We start from the raw sequence: 23835 nt of genomic DNA, 5'->3' as shown, positions 1-23835 counted from the left end.
GTGAATGGGATGAGGTTCAACAAGGCCAAGTGCCAGGTCCTGCACATTGGCCACAGTAACTCCATGCAGTGCTACAGGCTTGGGGATGAGTGGCTGGTTAACTGTGAAGAGGAAAGGGACCTGGGGGTGTTGGTTGATGCTCGGCTGAACATGAGCTGACAGTGTGCCCAGGTGGCTAAGAGGGCCAATGGCATCCTGGCCTGCATTAGAAATAGTGTGGCCAGCAGGAGCAGGGAGGTGATCTTCCCCTGTACTCAACACTGGTGAGGCCGCACCTCGAGTATTGTATCACTACAAAAAAGATTTTTGAGGCCCTTGAGTATGTCCAGAGAAGGGCAACAAAACTGGTGAGGGGTCTGGAGCGCAAGTCTTATGAGGAATGGCTGAGGGAGCTGGGATTGTTCAGTCTGGAGAAGAGGAGGCTCAGGGGAGACCTCATTGCAATCCACAACTTCCTGAAGGGAGGTTGTGGTGAGGAGGGGTTTGGCCTCTTCTCTGAGGCAACAAACAGGACTTGAGAAAATGGCTGCAAGTTGTACCAGAGGAGGTTTAGGTTAGACATAAGTAAGAACCTTTTCTCTCAGAGAGTGGTCAGGAACTGGAATGGCTGCCCAGGGAGGTGGTGGAGTTGCTATCCCTGGCAGTGTTCAAGAGGTGTCTGGATGAGGAGCTGTGTGATATGGTTTATTGCTTGTGGTAGCAGTGGTAATGGTAGGACAGTTGGACTAGATGATCTTGCAGGTTGTTTCCAACCTTGTGATTCTATGATTCTATGATTTTTCCTAGCCTTGGCAAGGCTTCATCCTTAGGAATTTTTGTTGGATGTCCATTAGCATCCTATCTCATACATTATTGGGTAGCATTTGGTAACGTATCCCTCTGCTTTGAGAGGGGTGTACAAAGATTCCTCAATTATGTGTACTGATAGTTGGTTAGTTCCCACATGAATCTTCCAGAAAACTTCAGAAATTCTAACTGTTCAGCAATGCATCTTTAAACTGTTAATTGTAAAAATACTAACTGGGATGCTGCCATGTTTGCCAATATTGGGTTATTATGTAAAGAGCTGTTTCTGAACAATACTGGCAGTAGAGACATTGATGTTCTTTGTTTTCTGCAAGTGTATTCTCAAAGAAATTGTACTTAAGGTTTTTATGAATAGTTTTACTGTAAATAACTTATAAAATTAGCCCACATTTGTAGATATGAAGATGCTCAGGAAGACAAATACTTTTAGGCACACAATTTTTGAAGCAGTCTGTTAGGCTTGCTAGGATCTGGAGGTCTGGTATGGCAGTGGAACTTGCTGACAGTTTTAAGTGGGATACAAGGGCCATGGGGATGTTTAAGTACAGATTCTCCTGTCTAACTGCAAATGACAGGAGTGCACAATGGGTTTGTGCTGTCAGGGAGAGGATGAGTAGAAAGGACTTAGAGCACATCTGCCCTGCGTGGCACCATGCACTGCCCTGTCTGAGACCATGCAGCTTGTGGAAGAGCCAGAAAGCCTAACCCTGGGGAGAATCTGCAGCAGCACCTTGAAAGGGAAACCAGACACAGTGGAGTTGGTTTTTTTTTTTGCTGCCTGCCTTAGGCTGAAAAACTACATGGTCAAGTGGTGTTTCTATTTTTAATGCAGAGAAATAATGTCCAAAGAGGTCACCAGCTGAATTTCAAAATGGAAAATGTACTTAATTTTAGTGGATAATTTTAAATGTTGCTCACAGATAATACAACAAGAAAAATAACTGAATCTGAATCTGAATAAGTGAAAATGATGTTTATGGAAATCAACTGAAATGATGTCTTGAGCCATTGGACTGTAAAGCAGCTGTTTTGTTGTACAGCAAATTAGCTTTCCCTTTCAGACTATATACAAGAGTTGATGTTACTCAAAAACATTGCAGAATTTCTTAAATTCTGGCATGCTATGATGCTTAATAGCATTAAAACTCTTCCTGTTGGACATTGTGTCTAAGGAACCAGCAGGAAGCACTGAATTATTTCCTTATACATGGATGCTTTCCTCAGGTTGACTCTCATACTAGAAATCGTCTGTGGTGTTAGATTTAAGCTTCTACATCCATTCCTGAGGATGTCAAAGCAAGACTCTTAACATTTTCTGTTCCTGCTTTTATGAACCCATATACTTTAAATTTGAATGTGTGAGGTTTTTAGGATCTCATGTTCTTGACCTTTCAGCTTTAAAAATTGTTGACTTTTTGTTTCCAGTAACATATGAATTGCCCAGAATAATCAATACTTCAAAATGAAATAATTTGTACTCATCAATTCTTCATCAATTCCATTAGAAATTCTTAGTATTTTATTTCAAGAAACATAAGGGATAGGATATCATATTGTCTCTGTATCTGTGTTCTCACTGCCATTGTGAAATCTGTTATGTGAGAGCCCCTGTACAGTTCTGTCCTTTCACTGGGGTCAATGTTCCCAAAAGCGTGCATCCCTTTGAGTATAAAAATTGTAGTCTATGCCATCCAGATTATGCTTTCAGTAATTACTGTGGAAAATTTCAGCCCATCTGAAGTAAGTGTGAAAAATATAAAACTCTGTAAACTTCTTCCAGTTAGGAATCTCCCATAAGACAAGACACTGGACTGGTCATCCAAAACATAGGTATTCGGTTTCCAGACTTGATGCTGATATGTTGTGTCACTCTAGGGAAGTTGCTCTGTATTTCTGTACCTTCTGTCATACTGGGGTAGGATCTGCTGCGTACTGTGTGTGTGGTCGTACTGTGTGCAGTAAGAGTCCCTTGAAGGCCAAGTGTGAGCTGTGATAAAATTACAAGTCCAAATGTTGGTACTCAATAGTCAACAAACAAGCAAGCTTTAACATGTCCCTATTCGCAGAGACTGGCAAGATCTTCTGGAAGACAAAGCATGAAGTCCAGCAGGGATACTTAATTTAAAGTCAGTGAGAACTACACATTAAAGATGCCCACAGTCTTTGTGTTCCATCTGTTGGAAATAACGGTAATTACAGGGCTCTGAAAAACCCTCTGGAATCCAAGAGTTAAAAAGCATTTTGCAAGGACAAGTAAAGTGAAGCGTGTGCATAATTCAGGGGTATTTCTATTGTCTGTCTGTCCACTTCTGTAGTCAGACATTTCATGCTTCCATGGTATCATTTATTTCCTTATCTGCAGAGGCTATAAATACAGTATTGCTTTTACTAGGCAGCTCTGACATTGGTAACAGACATTTATAGAACATGTTCGGAAATTAGTATGTTTCGCTTAAATGGACTGTCAGTGTAACGTCTTTAACAGTAATAAATGAGCTGTGATGATATTGTATCATTCAGAGAACCACATTTCTGCTGCAGTGCCACCCAGAAAATGTCTGTTTCCCTTTCTGACAACCATTTTTTGTTGCAGGAGAAGGACGGAATTCTTTGAACTTGTCAGTAAAGGTGGTTATGATTGGAATGCTAAAAACCATCGAGAAATATTTCGGTGAGCACTACCATTTCTTGCTTTCTGGTTATTTCAACATGTAACCATATTTGTTAAAGGAGATTCTTATGTCACGGAGGAAAGACTACAATGAGAAGATAGCTCGCTTTAAAAATGCGATCTGTGATATGAAACACATGATACGATTTCTAAATGTTACTAAACTTTAGCAGAGGTATAAACTTCACCTTCTCCGTTCCTATTTCTGCCTCTGTCATGTATTTTTCCCTTTCTCCCAGCCTCACCAGTTACTGCTCAGCCTTTCTTCTCTTTCTCAAAAAACTGCTGGTACTCTGCCTTAGGACCCGAAGATCTTCCTTTTCTGCTTCCTTTTCTCTCCTCCTCTCAGCTGCTTTCTGTCACAGGCTACGTTTCTCTCATTCTTGTTGTCTGTAACTGGGAATTTGCAGATACACAATACTCTTCTAACACTCAACAATGACCTGAGCATGCACCCTATTTAAATGGTGGGAGTGTACCCCAAACTTGAGACATGTATGTGCATATTTGTATATGTGTGTCTTAATACATCTCAATTTTGTTAAAATACTGTTTCCTTCTGGAAATTATTTTAAACCAAGAAAATTAGCCATCTTCTGTTTTCCATATCATTTCATCCACTCCTAATTTCAGATTCAGGCAATATATTTGATGCTTCATTTTCAGTGCCCTTGTTCTTCATTTAAACTTTCCTAGACTTTTATCTGCATCATGTACTGTACATAAACGCTTTCTACAGCTGAATGGTTTCTTTCTTCTAATGCATATAAAACATGGTTGTAGCTAGGTATTAAACTACAGTGGAACAGTATAGCTCATAGTAAATCTTAAATTTTTATTGTAGATGAGCAGTAGAAACTGCTTAAACAGTGTCTGGGTTGCCTCCTGTGATTATAGGTTCTCTTGCAACAGCAGCCACTTACAAATAGGCGTATAAATTAATCCAGTTTGCAGGTATTAGTATATAATAATACCCTTGCTTATATCATGTGAAGTACGTGCTTTCTGGTATTTATATTTATATGGTATATATATTTATATAAATAGTATCAGGGGTACTGCAAAATTAGTGTTATTCCCTTGCAGTGCCATTACTTTTCTAGTATGCGGTTCACAATACCAAAAATTCATTGTCTGATGACTTGAAATACAATTATGCTTCCCGGGCACAATTGTGATGTGAAAGCCATGCTGATCGCTGGGGTTTCAAACGTGTCATTCTTTTCTGGAGGAAAAGGTAACAGGGCTGACATTTTATACATATATATATTATTTATTTATGCATCCAGAGCAGAGTTGTTCAGAAATCCAACAAAGGTTGATTCAGCTTGTATTGTTCATTTCTGTTTTTCAGATCAATGCTAATGACAGCCTGTGACCTTGGAGCTGTGACCAAACCGTGGGAGATTTCAAGACAGGCAAGCCATGATTAATAGCAGGGCTGGGAGGAGGCGGGACTGGCGGGACGATATTCCCAGGGCCCTGGCTTACAAGGGACCGAAACTGGAATCAATTTACAGCAGTATTAATGCTATAAAAAATAGCAGGGGGTTCTGTAAGAAATACTTTACTGCTTAATCTTTCCATGTATGCATGCTGGTGAGCAGCACGTTGGTACCTGAGGAGATCTGGTTTTACAACCTCTCCTCTTATTAACCTTTTAAATCCATATCAATAAAAGGATGGATTAAACAACAACAATGAAAACCACGAGCTACATGTAGCTGCACTTCCTTGGTTTGTCCTAAGGCTTTCCTTGGCCATGGCAGCATCTTCTCTAAATCAGGAGATGATCTGCAAACTTTGATTAACATCAGATTTTTCTGTTTAAGAGAATATGTTTATTTTTATCAACTTTGGGAGGGGAAAAAACCTACAAGTGTAGCATGGCAATGTTTTTAGCATTCTGTACTTAGAGACAAAGAAAGATTCAGGCTTTTGCTGCTGAGTAGGCCCAGTAGAAATATATACATAAAACTCAGGTCCAAATGCTGACTACAGCTAATAATTATAACACACGTAAGCAAGTGTCTGGCTTACTAAACAAATGCTTGTTCTAATGGTCTTGTCCTTTACCGTACAATTTTCCCTCTTCTAGACATCTCATAATTTGCCCCCTTCATTAATATTTCTTCTTTCCCATACTAGTAATTCTCTGTCCCTCGTTGAAGTCCAGAACAAGTTAGCAGCAGGTTGGGTAGTGAGATAGGGTTTTGGAGGAATATGCGACATAATGAAGCAGATAGGAAATATATCAGCACAACCGGGTGTAGGTGAGCAGCTGCAGTGAATTTGACAGGCTTAATGTGAAAGTGACAGCTAAAAAGATGAGCTGAAGATGAGAAGCTGGACAAGTGAGCTAGCTATCAAGGTAGGAGCAGCCAGATTTCTTGAATAGGGACACAGAATGTAACGGGAGATGAAAGGGAAGGGACTTGTGCTCCTCTACAGCAGTACCAAAATAACATGCACACGTTAACCCAGTAAAGAAGCGTTAATGAAGTGAGGGCTTCAGCTCAGTTTGCAGTTTTGTCTAATGAGTCTTTCTTTTTTGCTTTTATAAGCAGACTAGAACAATTTAAGACTATTATCTCTTCTTGTCCAGAATGTGACCACCACAAGAAATCAGGGAATTTGCTCTTATTCTGCAGTAGGAAAATAAGTCACAAGCCCTGAAAGTGCCACTTAGCCACTGCTGTAATTTGTGCAAATTCTCCTCACTTTTCCTCTTTACCCCTGTGAGCTTCTCAATTCTCCTTGACAGCCAAAATATCAGGGAGGGTCTGTTTCCCATGCTGTGAATCTTTGTGTTATGGTGTTCAACGTTCTGGCACTGTGTTCTTTATTTTTATCATTTTTGAGGTTTGCACTTGAAAATTCCCCTGAAGCCTGGTGTACAGGTTTACTTAGTATTGAAAAACCCTGAGTGAAATATTAGCTGGTTGAGCAGAGAAGCTAATCAGTGCACAGAAGAAAAGTAGAAGCAATAGTTGGACCTCAAGTGTACGTAAAGGAAAAAAATATGAAAAGCAAGGGAGAAAGAAACTGAAGTATATGCATAAACAAATAAAGATGAAATGTATGAAGAAAAATATTAGGAAGAGAGAACAGATAGAAGAGGGAAAGGGACACAAGGAGAAATGTGATCAGAATAGCAGTGAGACAGGGATGAGACTACATCTTGATTATTTTTATGCAGTGCACTTGGCAAACACTTAATTGCTGTTAAGTTGTTAAATTATTCCTCTGTCTGGAGCATTGATCCAAAATTTTATTAGTGTACTGGGATTACATACGTTATAAAGTTCCAAACTGCGTGATAGCCTGGCTCAAGATTTAAGAGTTCTTTATAACACCACTTCACCTATTTGCAATTTATTTTGGTACTCCCTATTTCAAGTTTAGCAAGCTCAGGATTTGTGTATGTTAGATACTGTGCAATTGCTAGATCAAGAAATGTTGGGACTTATAAAGCGCAGGTTCTCTTCGTTCACCTTGTTATGCTGTGGTGTTATGAAATCATGTCTTACCTCAAAATCACTTGAAAACTATAAGCAGGCATGACAGGAATTTTAGGAACTGAATTCTGATTTCAGTAAGTTTCCTTTTTTTTTCTTCAGTATCTCATGTGTCACTTGTGCTGACTTTCTAAGCCTTGCGTTCAGAAAGGGCTGTTATATCAAAATTGTTCAGTGTTTGGTTTCTTAAAATTCCTATTAATTTTGTTATTAAATTTCATGTACTTCTGAGATTCTATGCTGAATATTCTATGCTGAGTAGAATAACAATCTTCGTTCACAAAAATCAGAAAGGCACATTCCAACTTCAACCTGCCATGTGTTGCTTTGGATTCAATATGGTAATCGTAGTCTGAGCTCATATGTACTGTAGTGATGACAGTTGTGGGGGGAAAAAGAAAAAAAAGAATAAGTCTAGTGGGGAAAAAAACTTAATGATTTTATATTAAATTACGACAACAGAGGTTACTGGTTAATTAGGTTTGTTTGACAAGTGAAGTTCTTTATACAGGGCAACAGCCTGTAAATACCCCAAGAGCTCTTACATATTTTACAAAGCACTTTTACAGACATAATTATGTGTGCCAACAAGAAGCTATCATTTTCTATTCTGTTCTCAATACTTGACTAAATTGCACACAACTACAGAGTGCTGCCTCCACACTGCAGTGTCTTTCCCCAGTTGATTCCTTTTTCAAAAGTGATAAACATGACTCTTTCTGGTTTTGGCTATTTATATCCACTTCTGTGCCCCACTCCGAAAAGTATACAAACATGTGCCTGACACCAGTCATGCAACTAGGGCTATTAACTTCTTTACAGCAAAGCACAGGCTGAAGTCATGGTATAAGCAGAAACTTAGTACCCTAAAAGTTATGTTACGAGTCCTCTAAAGTTTATTGTGATTTGTATTTTAGGCAGCTGAGCTGGTAACCAGTGAGTTTTTTGAACAAGGAGATAGAGAAAGATCTGAACTGAAACTCATTCCTTCAGTAAGTATTTATCACTTCTGAAATATTTATTTAAATAGGATAAGAAAATAAAATTGGATTCTTGGAAAAAACAACAACGACTGCATTTTGGTATGGAAATAAATATCTTTGTATAAAACAAAAGCTCTCTCCAATAAGGAGGTGCACTGAAAGCCACACATAAAAAGCAGTATAGGCAACAGAGTCACTTTTCCTTTGAACCCATCTCCATTTTCTTTACCTTCTCGCAGGTTTATTCTGTCATTCAATTTTTTAGGCAACAGGTATTATTTTTAATAGATGAATTCAAATAAAATGACGATATGCTTATGGAAATTAAGCTGCTGCTGTCTGCTATGCGTTATTTGATATATTAAATACGGAAAAGCATTTCTGTGGCTAAGTAACCAAATACAACACGGATTGAAAGGTTACATTAACTGGAATATAGGCAGATGGGTATAAGTGTCAAACAAGAATGAAGAAGAAAAAAAGATCGTTGAAATGTTCAGTGAGTGAATTGAAGAGAGAGCATTATTCAGGTTAAATACTTCAAACCATTTACAAGCCATTATCTGAAGGAAACAAAAAACTTTACTTCAAACCATTTACAAGCCATTATCTGAAGGAAACAAGGAAGTCTTGAAAAGAATCTAACTTACAAGCCAGGTGCTGTTGCTTCTAAAAATACTCATTCTGGTGTCTCAGATTTGTTCTCTGTTTGATAACTGGCACATGAGCATACTACCTGTGGTGATGTAATGAAATAAAGGTTAAAAAGCTTGCAGAAAATGTTCAGATGGAGAAGTTTTAGTCAGCAAGATAATATGATCTTATCTTCTCTTGTATCTCAAGGGTCTTTTTATTGCATTGCCCTTGGAAAGATCTGAAAAGGGCAGTATTATTCCAAATGATTTTAACAGGAAATAGAGTTTTCAAAGATCACACACAAGATTCTCAATTAAGACTAAATCCTCAAATCTTAGCTCCATGTCTTACTTAGATATTCTGTGTGATAACTGTATGTCAGAAAGAGAAGGACACAGCTAGAAGTCAGCCAAGTACTTCATATGTATAGCCTAGAGATGGTGTGAAGGGAAAGAAGGAAACTAAGTTTTCTGAGGAGACATCAAGCTGGGGGCAGATGAGCCTAGAATAAGAACAGACTTTCTAATGAAACACCAGAAAGATTTCAAATTTGGGATTTTCAGAGAATAAAAGAAGAAATTCAGTGAATGGTATGGATGAGCCACTAGAAGGAGGATTAAGATTCTGTAGAAGGAAAAGCTGCTGGACTAAGTGATCTCCAACAGGGTACAGAGGAAACTCACATTCAAACCCTTGAGAATTCATTTTCTTCCATTTCCTTTCATAGAGCAGTACAACCAATAATTGTGCCTCTTAAACATCAGCTTAGGTCTCTCTAACTTACTCTCTATGGAGTGTAGAAGGTCACTGAATTAGGATGTTTCCAGAAGAATAAATTAATAACTATTCCCCAGACTGGTCTGTTGACTCCCCGTGCTTTGGCTTCATGGCCATGGCTGGTTTTCCAAAAAGAGTCTGTAGTTGGGAGGGAGCCAGCTCAGACCTCATGTGAGAAAAGAAAAAAAATCTGCTCAAAGGTATCCACTTTACATCTCTACAGGAGGTTTCTTTCCATCTCAACACCAACCGCAGAACATTTATTTTACGTTATAGACTTATAAAAGTCAAATACATTCACCCTACAAATTTAGAAACAGAAATCAAAATAAACAGTTTGTTTTTCATGCCAGACAAAGCAATAAGAAAGATTGCAAAGACTGACTATGGTTTACAAAATGTTCTGGTTGTAACAATTTGATCATGGCTCTGAAGCACTGGATGATATGCCTGTAAAATACTCTGGTGTAATAAACCATGACAGTTTTGTTCCCTTCTCGATTCAGGCCATTTTTGATCGGAACAGGAAAGATGAACTACCCAGGTTGCAGCTCGAGTGGATTGATAGCATCTGCATGCCATTGTATGAGGTAATTTTTACTTACTGCTCCTGTAGAGCCCAGAGAAGATTGTTCTTGCCTCTCTAAGGAAAAGAGTTTGCTTACTGTGCAGCCTTGAAGGCCCCAGGAATGCTTTATCTCTCTTTGCGTTTAACAAGAGACTGAACTCTATGCAGAAATCTTCAGTTTCCCTGAAGACAGTTTTATCTGTAAATATAATTTCTCTCTGAGTTATGAAAGCTGTTAAGGTAACTGTTCATTTTGTTTGAGACAAACTGATTCTTGTTGTGGCAAGGTGTGTAGTGCTCAGCAGGGTGGTGCTGATGGGATGGACTCACCATGTGCTGCTGTCAGCCCTGTGCCTGGGAACACATCCAAATGCAGGTGATCCAGGCGATACTCAGGGCTGAGCCTTCGCACTCCCTTCTGGTTCCTTTTCAAATTGTTGAAGGACTCCCTAGGCCAAGCCTTTAAGGTCAATGACAAGTGATTTGTAGTTTAACCTATGTGCTGTTTAACTGGGAGCTTAATCTTTTAAATGTTTCTGTACAGGTTGCTTGGATGTTTGGTATATGGTATAAATGCTCAAGTACTACTTGGTTGGGCTCTGAATAATGTTTCTCTCATCGGATTAAACTAGCTTTGGAATTTAACTTGTGTGTAACATGAACTTCACCATTTCAACTTATTCTCTCTTATCTGCACAGAAAGCAGAGCTACACAGGCAGAATGATAAATGGAAAATGACACTATAGAAACTTAACCATCAATAACTGTGTCAGCCAGAATTTTCCTACATGCTGAAACCACAGAGACCACCTTCCATTTTATTAAGAAAGATGATGCGCTTCCTACCCACTCTACCTCATGGCATTTGAGATTGCCACTAAAGAAGGGGCTGGCCAGTAGCAAAGGCAACCCCAGTTGTGTGACAGCAAGAATGTGAGGTGGGCTAATACTTTGACAGGAAATCCTGTTTCTTTCTCATGTCAGTCTTTATCAGTATAAAATAAACTGTAAATCCATAGGTTTCAACCAATTAAGAGAAGGCAAGCACAGGAGACCCATAGAAAGTTATATTTTTTTAAATACTAACCTTGTCTTTGACACCAACAGGTAGGGAGAACTGACACTGGAGAAAAACTCTTTAAAAACAATGTTCCCTTCAATATAATAGTTCATATTACACTAGAATGCATATTATATCAGAATTCATAATTCATGATCTGAAAAAGTACAATAAAGGAGGAAAAACTGATCATCAGACCATCCTCTGCATGAGAAGACTAGATCTGAGTGCTAATGCTCTGGTTAGTTAGCTCCATCTTAGCAGGAGATCTCTGGAGAATATATTCACAACTGATTTCCCTGTTTTCTGCTGTCTTCGTATCATGCTGTGCAGCTATTAGCCTGCTGCTCAACAACTTAAAAAGGAGACACCATCAAACCTGGAAGTCATTGCAGCACCAGCCTTAGGGGTAAACAGAAAACTTGATGTCACAGTATCACACTGCAGGAGATTCTCTCTTGAACGTGTAGTCAAATTTTAATTTTCATAGCCAGCTTAATCAAACCTCAATATACATCACATCAGCAGTGTAGTCAGGCATTCTAAATCTTCTGGTTAGGGCTGCCTGAGCACACTCTAACTATGACAAAGTCCTAGATTCTAATTTATTTTTTCCTTTCTAAACATGTTTTTTAAAATCCTAGCCTCTATAATCTGTTGTTGGGACTGCATGTGGGGACAGAATGGGTTACATCATTACAAGTGCAACATAAAGAGGCAGAGTGGCAGCTGACAAATTAGTAAAATCTTAGCAGTACTTAGCAGTACATATAGCTCACTAGCACAAAGCTTTTATAAGCAAAACATTTGACACTTGTTTTGATACCAAAATTACAACATTAAGCCATAAAGAACAAACTCAAGGCTTTTGCATATAATTACTTCATGCAAGTGATGAAGTCCTGGATCTATCTGGACACATCCTGGTGTCCAGAGGCCTAAAGAGAGCTCTGCAGGGAAACGCATGCATACAGCTCATACAGCTCATACAGCTCATACAGCTCATACAGCTCATACAGCTCATACAGCTCATACAGCTCATACAGCTCATACAGCTCATACAGCTCATACAGCTCATACAGCTCATACAGCTCATACAGCTCATACAGCTCATACAGCTCATACAGCTCATACAGCTCATACAGCTCATACAGCTCATACAGCTCATACAGCTGCTAAGGCAGGACTAATGCTGTGCTCCATTTTACTTGACACTCAGATAGCAAAAGTGGTCTCAACTGTCTGCAAATGCTGGGAACTCCCACTGAAGTCAGATTGGAGTTTTTTGCTTTGACAAGATCAGTGGAGGCCCCTAACGTAGTCCTAAGAGTAAACTATTCTTGGCAGCTCTGGATTTTTGAAGCATGCAATATAGAAGGAACTTCATTACCCAGACTTACATGAGCACTCTGATGGCATTGGCTGTGCTGCAACAAACTGCACCTTGTCCACAGTCCAGGCTTATGAGTTTAGTCATATACCAGAGTGCCTACAGAGAACATTTGATAATTACAACCTTTAGTATACTTTATAGAGCTTTATAGAGAGTTGTGGCCTCCCCCCGCCTTATGCTTTTCTCCTCCTTTCTTGAAAGATTCTTTGGGACTTTATCAGTCTTCTGGGGAGATTTGGCACTATCAGCCTCCTCTGTATGCATCTACTCGCTTTTCTGCCTTTCCTCACAACAGCTCTCAACTTTGAGGTGCAGTTTTTCTCCCAAGAGAAGGATGATTAAGCCTCCTTCAACAGGGAGATGGGTGTCACAGCAGTGCATACACACACAAGGAGATTTATACCTTTGCTCACCTGGCTGGAACTATTCTGATTTTTGGGGTATTTTTTTGGTAAGAAGTTTTAAAAGCAACTAGCAATTCCTCAAGATCTGTGAACCTTCTGCTAGCCATCATGAAAAGGTCTACAAAATGTGCTTTATAAGTTAATGTGGAGCTTGAAGATGAATATATGTAGATACATAATAACTGGGATATTAAAAAAAATTATATACAGATTTCCCATATCAGAGCGTCTAAATCAAAACCTTTTTGTGTTTGCTCTGTAAGCATGACTCTGCTCTTGGCACAAGGTAAGCTGTGGCTCTGCTCCCTCACTGCCCCACAAATGCTGCTTGACTTGGGAATTAGGCCACCTCCAGTATCAAAGTGCCACAGTAATAAAATCTGTTTCCTCTATACTGTGTATCAAAGGACTGTGAAGATAAAAGCTTCCCAATTTTTTGTTCATTGCTTTTTATTACACTTGGGACATTATAATTTTATTGAATTTACTTTTTTGCTACCGCAGTGATCAGAGTATTTTTATTTGACAGTAAAGTTTTTGCCTTGAATAGCAGAACTGCCACACGTTTACTCTGAAGTTCTGATTTTAGGGGCTTTAGTTATGCTTTACTGCATCACATTTGCTCTTCATTCAAAAATGTTAGCAAAGAAAGCATTGTCAGTAGACAGATGAGAAACAAGCATATTAGAATAATCATTTGTAAGGAACAATACATTTCTATGATCTGTAGAGCATTTCAAATACACTAATGTAGCTTCAATATGAAGTAATCATCCCCTTTTTTCCCACAGAACACGGTATAAAGGGGAATCACATGCAACTCAAGCAGAAAATCTAAGATATCCCACTGAAAATAAAACACTGTGGTTACACTGACAGCTGCATTCACTGTACTGAGAAAGCACTCTGTACCTATTTGGACATAAACGTTCTTGTAAGATGTACAGCATTTCAATCATTAAGACAAATTACTTCCCTGAACCTCTTGTAAAGATACTAAGAGTTTCAACACCAACAGATTCCTGCCCTCAACTCTATGGCTTGTGCACACCTAATGCAGGACCAGTTGCAGATTTTTTCTGACTCAGATTAGATTTCTCTGTGGGGAACAGATGGAGCAGGATAGTGACGATCTTACTCTTTTTAATCATTATTTTTCCTCACAAACAACATCAAAGCATTAGTGATTCACTTCAAAGAAAAGACACTAAGAGCAGCCCGGCTCTGTTCACAGCATTGTTAGGCAGAGACAGTAATGCTATGAATAGCAGGGCCAAAGGCCATGCACTCTGCTTCTAGGCAGATAAATACATAGTCAGGTAGTCAGTGACGATGACAGCAGCTATTTAAATTTAAGGGAGATGTCTTTGTGGAAGATAAAGAAGCTCATGGCTTATACAACTTATGCGTGCCTGAGGTTGCCCTGCTCACCTCTACCTCCCTGCTCAGTTGAGCTGCTCCATTTCAGTGCTATTTTTAGTGCTATTCAAGATTTTCTTGGGTAAGGAGAGCTTTTAACACATAATAGCATATACAAAATTAAATTTGCATTACTTCATTCTAGATTCTAGGGAAAAATCAAGAAAGAGCAGAAATATTTATTTATTTTAGCAAGTACTTTAAATGTACTAGACTTCATGTGGAAGGACAAAGCCTACCCTTATCACACTGATGCACTCGGCAAGAAGTCTAATTGCTTTGTCTACAACTTTACAACGGCACACACAGTGGATATGCCTATCTTCCTACAGTCTGGCCTTGTAATTAAATCCATCTTTTGGGTAATTCCCCAATGGTGATGTAACTGCAAGAAACATTTATTCTACTCATTAGCAGACATTAAAGGCACAGGGTAGTATCAGTAGAGCTTCTGCAAAAAAAAAAAAAAAAAGTACAGAAGTCTCCAATGTCCATGCTTTAATTTCTCCAGTTCAAAAAATTGATTTTTTTTTTTTTCCCCAAAAGTTTATACTCTACTTACAACTAGCAGGCAAGAGATTAATATTTCAATATTCTTTTGCAGAAGAGAAGGAAAGATATGCTTTAGGAATCACTCTTATACTGCCATGTCCTGATACAGCCCTTCCTCATTTACTAAGACTGTATTTTTCCCTCAGACTCTCAATGAAAATTTTACATAAGGAAATATCATAAGAAATTCAAGGTTTGGACCATTCCTCTAGAAGTCCAGGATGGATTGTATGGTATGACTTAGACCTTACTCAGGCAAGAGTCTCTGGATGTAGCCAAAGCTGTTTCAGTTCCAATGTCCTCTCTGCATAGTCACAACTAAGACATTTTTTTTAAAAATTATCTGTGTGTATATATATCTGTGTATATCTGTGTGTATATATATTTATATAAAAAATATATATACACAAACACAGATATATAATTTTTATATATATATATAAATAATATATATATAATATATTATTATTATATATATATTATATATAATATATATATATATATATATAAATATAAAACAGGGAAGATCTTATCTGTAGGAACATTTTGGTAATGGCTTGCTGTACCTGGCACTCACCTCAAACTGAAGCTGTTGGCACAAAATTCAGAGTGCCATTGTTCTATTTGTTTGCATTTAGTCGTGAGGAAATGGTAGCAGTGGTAGGAAGCTGTTCACTAGGAGCAATAGACAGGCATTCACCAAAACGTGTACCCTAGTTACTGAGAACTATTGTAACAACAACAACAGAAAGAGTGGGTTTAGGAAATTAGGTCTAAGCTGCTGAGAAAAGCGTGTTAACAGAAAGAAATTTGATGAATTTGTGCATGAAAATGCACACTTCCAGCCGGGCTAACATCTGATGCTTGACTTGGACACAGAGTGAGAATAATGCATCCCTGCTTCCTGGGACTCCCTGGCTGACAAGAATTTGTAAAGTAGGTAGGCTTAGGATGCAGACTGTGATATGCTATGGACTGAGGCTGCACAGACATTGGCAGATTAAATTAGCCTCTCTCTGTTGCAATCCAGGGGGTAAGATTATCCAAGAAAGAGCAGGTGCAGCATATTCTGCTATGTTTGTGAGAAATCTGCTTCAGAGGAAATTTAATCAGGCAAATTGTGCCAAACGCCAGTGCTGGCAGGAGCTGGTAGCTAAGGATTGTTTCAGGGATAAGGGTTTGTCCCAGGGAAAGGAGACTTTCTTACTCTCTGTAGTCCGGAAATAGCAGCTTGGTTGGGTTCAGCACATTTGTTGCCCTACTGCTTGTTTGCTAATAATGAACCTAAGTGAGGCCACCTGAAATGAAGGCACTTGGACTTTTCAGAAAACTCAGGTACTCTGACTATATAACAACTTCCAGTAATTAATTGCTGTTGGCAACTTCAGGAATTTATAATTTTTCCCAAATTGCTTGGAAGAAGAAAGAGAGAAAACATATTTCTCTTCAGAAAGCACCTCAAATTACTTCTAAGTCATCTGATACCAAAATACCTCAACTGAAAGAGCAAATCATCAACTGAGCATTTGAGAGATACAGAAGAATGAGTATTTGCCATCGGCTTCAGTGAAACTAGGCTTCATGAAAGGCTTTCACCACGATCTGTGAGAAAATTGAGTAATTCATAACACTGCAGTTTGTGTTGCTGTTTTACTTAGGATTATCTGCCCAATGTTTTGCGAAGGACAGGCAGTCACGTATGGAAATGCACATACAGATTTGAGGAAGTAAACCAAAATGTTGGCAGATAAGGTAGAAGAGACAGCAGATAGAGGGAACTCAAATTGTACAGCAAATCTGAAAGAAGATAAATGGATAATTTAACAGCCATTCAGTTTTCAAGAAAGATGAAGCACAAACTACATTGCATCAGAAAAGGACTAGAAATGATGATGGATGAGACACTTCAAGTAAGTGTTTAACACAACAGAATCACAGTTGCCTGCAGAATTCCCAGCTGAGGGCAAATTCAAAGAACTAAATGAGGATATGAGATTGATACGGTTTGAAAAGTTTTTCAAAATCCATTTGATAGTAAGGCAGAAGGCACTGATTGGCTGCTTGGTTAAAATGTTGAAAGGAGAAGGGGTAGAAACATTTTGTATTTTGCATGCTTCAGATGCAGAACCAAAACCTTAAAGAGCAGAGCCAAACAAGTTATTTACGGAACTGTAACTCTTCTGAGTAAAACCTCAAATTATTATGAACATGTGAATCATTTGCAACTATAGCAACACATCTGTCAAGCTACTTCAGTAGGTACCCAGTCCCTCAATATTACTCTCCCCTTTGACAGCAAAGTATTGATAGTAGTCAGAGTACAGTTTGCTACCTGAAGAACTCTGTATCTATTTCCCTCCCTGAAGTACGCTGCACATCACACCACTGGACAATCAATTAAACCTCCTCTCAAATACAGTACTGTCATCTATTTCATCTGGAACCCAATGAAAACGTATGACTGAATCAGTGGGGCAAATAATTAAGTCACACACACAACATCAAAAGGTTCACAGAACTTAATCTCTGATGCTTCTTTATATTGTATCTTCTACATGCTGCCTACAGAAGGTAGAATTTTATCTGTCTTCTTTGATTTCAGTACACAGGCTTGTGTGCAGAAATGCTTTTGGTTTTTCAAAACATCTTCCATCAAGTATATCATAAGGATCAAATCTTTGGATGACTGCAGTGCAGGTTCCCTTTTATCTGAACTATTCTGAAGTTCAAGGATTTTCAGATAGATGGCTCACCTTTGGCCTACATATTCTTACATGAAAGCCACTTCAGCAAAACTCAGGAGTCCAATTCAGCTTTGCTGTAACTGGTCACTACTCTCTTGACTTCAGCAATGCTTCATGTGCTTATACACGAGGTCTGAATTTATCCCTGTGGCTCCTCGGTCACTAGTCCTCCCTTCCAACTCAGAAACTGCCTACATAATAAAAGTGATTCATTAGAAACCACTGGGTTCCAAAGCAGAGTGAACGCTGCGACCTATAACTTTTTGATATGTGCTCAGTCATAAAACTGAATTTATATGGTCTTATTCCATAAACTCACTTTACAAATATTAGACCCACAGCCATACTTCCACGAGTCATAATCTTGTCAAAGCGCGCAAGTTAAACAACTGGTCAATATTTGGGCGAGAACCTAAATAAATAAATAAAACAATACTCTGGAGGTACTGCAGTGTTTGTAAGCTGGGGCATGCTATGTTCCCCCTTAAAATGATGCCATATGACTCAAAGAGCACAACAGTGTTGTATTTGTGTAAGCAATAGTTAGCTTTCAGCCACATCTATGCTGCATCCTGGCTAGTTCAAACAATGTGTTTTCCAGAGATGAAGCAGATGCTGATGCAGTCCTCTGTCCCCACCACCCTGGAGCCAGATGATCTACAAGCAGTACATAGTCACAAAAGTTGCCTATATCACTGAAGGTGGTAGAAAAAGTCAGTGCTATACAATAACTTTCTGAGAAACAGCTTAGTTACATACCTGAGGTAATGCATGCCTACAGAAGAGGACTGCAAATCTATTTAGCTTTTCCTAGTGCTGGAATGGGAGCCACTGGTGGGACTGCTCTCCCAGCATGCTTTATCAACCTGTGATAATGAGCAGCTATTACAGGAAAGGGGGTGAAATGGGAAGGTTTCCAATCCCACACCGATCTCTGTGTAGCAAGGCAGCTGCACTGCACAGGAAGGAATGCCTGCAGGCAGGGGACAGGGACTCTGGATTTGTCCCGCAGCCCACCTGCTGCACCACAGAGAATTGAGGAAAAGGGCCATTTCCAAAGCTTCAGCATTATTTGGAAGTATCCTATGTCAGACAGCTGTTGAAGACCAAACCTCTTCATATTGAAGTGAAGAATAAATTGGGCCTAAGAAGCTGAGTAGCAAATTAGACAGATCACTAGCAAAGCAGTTTGTACAAGGCATGCATCAAAAATAGAGGCATGGAAGAGCAGTACATCAAGAGGCTTTTGTGCAATAAAATCGAAAGTAAAAAGTGCAGCCAGGAGGCAGAAAACCCTGACTAGGTTACAGCCAAATAAACCTAAATAGCTTTAGGAATAAATTGGTGATTTAATCCAGATCAGGAGCAGGTGCTCTGAATGTAATTCAGTAAATGGTCAAGAACCTGCCAGAAGGGAGAGAAATGTGTTGCTTTTGAGATAATTTCCCAAAAGCTTCATAAAAGAAAATTGATTACTGGCGTTTAATAATTAAAACAGAGCCAGAAATATAGCAATCAAATGAGTTTTTAATTACATCTCAAGCAGAAGTAAAATCCAATTTGTGTACTTTGTACCAGAAAAGTCCTACTGAAATGCTTTGGTAACTGGAAGAAAAATAAAAGCTAATTTCCATAGGAATTATAGTAGTTGGTTTAATTAAAAGACTAGATCAGAATGAAAGAGTCTTGAAGTGAAAGGATACTAAATCCAGAAGCAGTGGTTTGAACATCAAATCAATGTCTGAATAAAGATATTTCATGGAGTAAGTGCAAAATCTGCACTTTTGAGTAGCCCTAATCTAAATTAGTGTAGAACAAAATAAAGTTTTTTAAAATTACACTATATATTTTGTCAGCATTCCATAGAATTAATTGCTTGTACTGTGGTAAAACCGAATATCAAAGACATGGTTTATTCCTTCTAAAATATTCCTCTTGACTTATTTTCATCACAGTTAATGTTATTAGTTAACCATTCTGGTTATTTATCTGGTTATGCATACATTTCTAACAAACAATTTATTTTCGGACTTTACAGCTCATAAGATTCAGTGATTATGGGGTGCAGCTGCTTAGAATCATAGAATCATCAAGGTTGGAAAACACCTCCAAGATCATCCAGTCCATCCATCCACCAATCAGCAGTATTTCCACCACTAAACCATGTCCTTTAGTACAACATCTAAACATTTCTTGAGCACCTCCAGGGAAGGCGACTCAATCACCTGCCTGGGCAGCGTGTTCCAATACCTCACCACTCTTTCAGAGAAGACATTTTTCCTAATATCCAGCCTGAACCTCCTGTGGCACAACTTGAGGCTATTCCCTTTCATCTTATCACTAGTTATGCCGGAGGAGAGAACAACTCACAGCTCTCCACAATCTTCTTTCAGGTAGCTGTAGAGAGATATACTGCTTCTGGTCTCCTAGGGCTTTGGGTGTCTATGGCTGCAGGCAGTGCATAGCCAGTTGGCTTCAGCATCTCAGGCACCCACAGTCCTCCTGGCACCCTTGGTTGTGGGGCGAGATGCAGACATGCACAGCGGAGGCTTGTCGTCTCCTACCAGCAAGCTTAGGAGATGGATGCTAGCTTTGCACACGCACAGAAAGGATCTGCTAAGTTGCCATCAAAATGAGAATGCCTGCAGTGTTGGCAGAGGCAGTGCAGGCATCAAGGACAACAGCAGTGAGATCCTTAGAGAGGTCTAGCATGCATTACTCCCCTCCATTTTTGATTCAATTAAACCAGGTTTGGGGAATACATAACAGTCTGGAATATGGTGCTCAAAAGAGGGAACCGTGAGGTCTGGTGATAGGAGTGTTACTCACGCACAGCCATCCCAAAAATAGCATGAATGCCACCAGAGAGCAGTACTGTCCGTGGCAGAGACCACTGTCAGCTTTGCCTCTTACTCCAGGCCCAAGGTTGCATAGGTCCTCACCACACTCTCAGCAAATAATTTTAATTAAATTTGCTTTAACTTCCACACAAATCAGCTACTTACTCACAGCATGATTTTATAGAAGTGCTGAGCATTCATATTTCCTACTGAAGTCAACTGAAATTGCACTTTTTCAGCACATCTTAAGATCAGACCATTAACCCTTAATTATCATATAATAGCTCAATTAAAAATTTACCAAGACTTACTTCAATAGCTAGCCAAACTACACGGTTTGCAAGCTAGCAATAAAACATTCAGTTCTTAGTGGTGTGTGGGCTCTGGGGGCCATTTAAACTAGCTGTTGTTAAACCTGCTATTTAAAGCAGAGAAAAAAAAAAAAAAAACCAACAACAAAACTCCTTGCCTTCTCACTAGTTCATAGGCAGCAAGCAGGAAGCCCCAGACACTGGGGATGCTTCAGAAGGACCATCTTCAAGGCCTACAAGAAAGCCAAAGTAGTTGAACAGCAGTTTTGCCACTATATGTGGTGTTCTTTTTGTTTGTTTTTTTGACATTTTTGGTGGATTACTTAAAGCCTCGGGTCAAATGAGTATAAGATAAAGAAATCCCAAACGAAATGAAAAACTTTACCTACAAAGAATTTACAACTGGAGGTGAGAAGGGTGAGGGCACAGTGCAGATCAGGTTCCTTTTATCATGTAACTCCCTGGACCATCCATCAGCAGACTGGAAATACTAACTTTTTTCCTCTCTATTTTTATCCAGTGTCTTGTGAAGCTGAATGTGAAACTGAAGCCTATGCTGGACTCTGTGGCAGTAAATAGAGGTAAATGGGAGGAGTTGCACCAACAAAGACTTCCTTCTCAGGCAGCATCCTCATCCTCCTTTTCCTCTACCTTTACCATGTCTCTCAAAGACATAAATTAAGCCTGCAAATGTCAGTGTCTATTTATGATAAAAGCCGTCTGAAAGGATTTCAAAAGCTTTGGCACACCATTTATTTATTTATTTATTTTTTAAAGAAACATTTTCACAGATATGCTTAATTGATCGGATGGTATCTTGATGGCAGCCTGGTTTGCTATTACTTCCCTTCTGAAGGGAAGGCCTGCAGCGAGATTACACTGGTTTCCAAAGCGACAAGAACGACTTAGCACAAGAAACATTCATTCAGCTCTGCTACGTTTCAGCTGCTACCATAAAAAAATCTGTAAAACTGACAACAGACTGAAATATAAGAACTCACAACTTAATAAAATTAATAATACAGAGCAGAACTGCAATATGAGGTGGTCAATTCATATGCAAGGAGCTGCAGGAAAACACAATAGTATGTAATTGCATTGTTGTTTTGCATCTCTTCAGTACAGTTATGAATCCATTATGCCTGCTTTTGTGATGTTCCTCTCTTCCTTCCTCTTTTATGCCTAGATGTTCTGAGAAGCCTGCTTTGTATTCTAAAGAAGTATTTTTTTACAACAACGCTTCTTAGTGATTGATCAGGGCCTTTAGAATTGCCTACCTTTGCTACATTTAAAAACAAACTTTATTATCTTTAAAAATACCAATCTGTCCCTGCTTCCCTGAGAAATTCATATTAACAATGCAGTAAATTTCTCAGCAAGGGGAAGCTTGCATTAAAACAAAATACTGCATGCTAATTTTAGAGGTTGGGTTTTGTTTTTTTTGTTTTTTGTTTTTTTTTTTTTTAAATACACCTTTAGCACTTTTTTTTTTTAAATTTACAGTGTACCCTAAGGGAAAAAGTAATGGGCTTCAATGAATATAGAATAAAAAGGAAATCTGCTGCCTTATGCTTCAGGTTTATATTAAATTGAAAACTGGACCATGGATGAACCTCTCCAGTATAATTTGCAGTGGAAATGAATATTTTAAAATGGTAAAGTCAAAGAATATTATCATACTGAACTGACTACCTCTTACTTTTCTTGCAGTACTCTCAGTACACTTCAAGATGATGTTATTACAGCTAGCACAGCGCTAGGCTCACACGTAAACATCTGTGGTAGAGGGGTTCTTTAAAGTTCAATCAAAACCAATAGGTCACAAAACCAAATGCGTTCAGCTCTGTGTGATGACACTGATACTATGTGAAAGTTGGTCTGCTTCCATTAGTGCACAGATCACTAGTGCAGCAAAGCTATGGCATCTGAACTGAGGATGCCTTCTCTGCTGCGTGATGGGACCCAAGAGGAGTCATGTTGCAGTGCTTAAGAGTTCCCATTCATGGGAGAAGAAAAGCCTTTGTACTCATTGAAAATGCCATAGTGAATATAGGCTTGTCTGGCAACCAAAATTAAAGCTGAATTTGGCTACATTTTACACCTGTGATGGTGTTCGTTTGCTTCATTGAATAACCTTGAACTGGCACCAGCTTCACAGAAGCCAGAACCTGGCTCAACCAAGTGAATGCCAAAAAGAGCCTCCCTGCTTCCCTGTGAAAAGGAGTCCTTAGCACCTTTGAAAAGCTGACATCTCTCTGACAGTCAAACAGAAACAACAAATCTGCTGAGCGCTCCCTTAAGTAAAAACACAGCCCAAAACAAAACCAAAGTCCTCTGTGCTACCAATCACGTGTACAGGGGAATAGGTGGAAGTTTCAGTAGCCTTACAAACCAACCTGTTACCACGCAACTGAACCACATCACCTTCTCTATCCAGTGAAGCTGCGTAGGAGCAGAAATACAGAATGCACAGCAGTGAATGTACACATCAAATGGAAATGCTTCTGCTATTATTTTACCAGGTTTTTTTCTTTCCTGAATAAAGATAGATGCAGGATAGTAAACAGCAAGACATGTATAACTTGTAATGCATACTTTATAGGGGAAGCAGACACCAGGAACTGACACAGTACTGCTGGCTGGTACACAGAGCTTTCCTGAATTTTGATATCGCATATTGCTACGTGTAACATAATTTACAGCACATATCCTGAAGCTTCCCCCAAGGTTGAGTTTCCCCTCGTTTCCTCTCCTTTTTATTGGCTTCAATGCGCTGTTGCCCATGGCAACTCCCACGGCAGTGATGGGAATTCAGCACCGCACCACCTGACATCCAGCTGAAGCTCTAACAATGTCAACCATCAATCAAGTGACTGTTTGTAATTGCCTCCATCTATTTCTCCTGTCTTTGGGTAGCTTGGCTATTGTGGGTCAAAATCCAGAAAGTGCTGACTAATGTTATGGTTCTGTTCCTCCATCACAAGGAAGAAAATGAGAGAGCACAGTTAGATCTTTATCAAATTGTTCTCAGGCAAAATGAGGCAGCCCTGCTGAAATCAGGGGGGTCACAGCAGCATATCACAGAGCAGAATTTGGTGTCTGAAAGTTATACAGTTCAGTATTATCAATTTTATAAAAGCTTTTTTTTAAT

The 23835-nt window shown here is 39.1% G+C and overlaps 1 protein-coding gene across 1 annotated transcript in view; it reads left to right on the top strand.

The window, feature by feature from the left end:
- The window catches only part of PDE11A (phosphodiesterase 11A), a gene marked incomplete at both ends in the record, with an annotated part of 121549 nt that extends 100183 nt beyond the window's left edge, over positions 1 to 21366 (top strand). Inside the window, 5 exons of the mRNA XM_079538828.1 lie at positions 3401 to 3478; positions 4833 to 4896; positions 7914 to 7988; positions 9899 to 9982; positions 21205 to 21366. Coding sequence (XP_079394954.1) covers positions 3401 to 3478; positions 4833 to 4896; positions 7914 to 7988; positions 9899 to 9982; positions 21205 to 21366 — 463 coding nt within the window. The remainder of the gene's footprint in view (positions 1 to 3400; positions 3479 to 4832; positions 4897 to 7913; positions 7989 to 9898; positions 9983 to 21204) is intronic.
- Between the last annotated feature and the right edge of the window lie 2469 nt (positions 21367 to 23835).

This window comes from Tetrao urogallus (assembly GCF_951394365.1).
Source record: "Tetrao urogallus genome assembly, chromosome: 8".
Lineage (NCBI taxonomy): Eukaryota > Metazoa > Chordata > Aves > Galliformes > Phasianidae > Tetrao > Tetrao urogallus.
The sequence above is the reverse complement of the archived record's forward strand: the minus strand, read 5'-3'. Positions and strand labels throughout refer to the sequence as shown.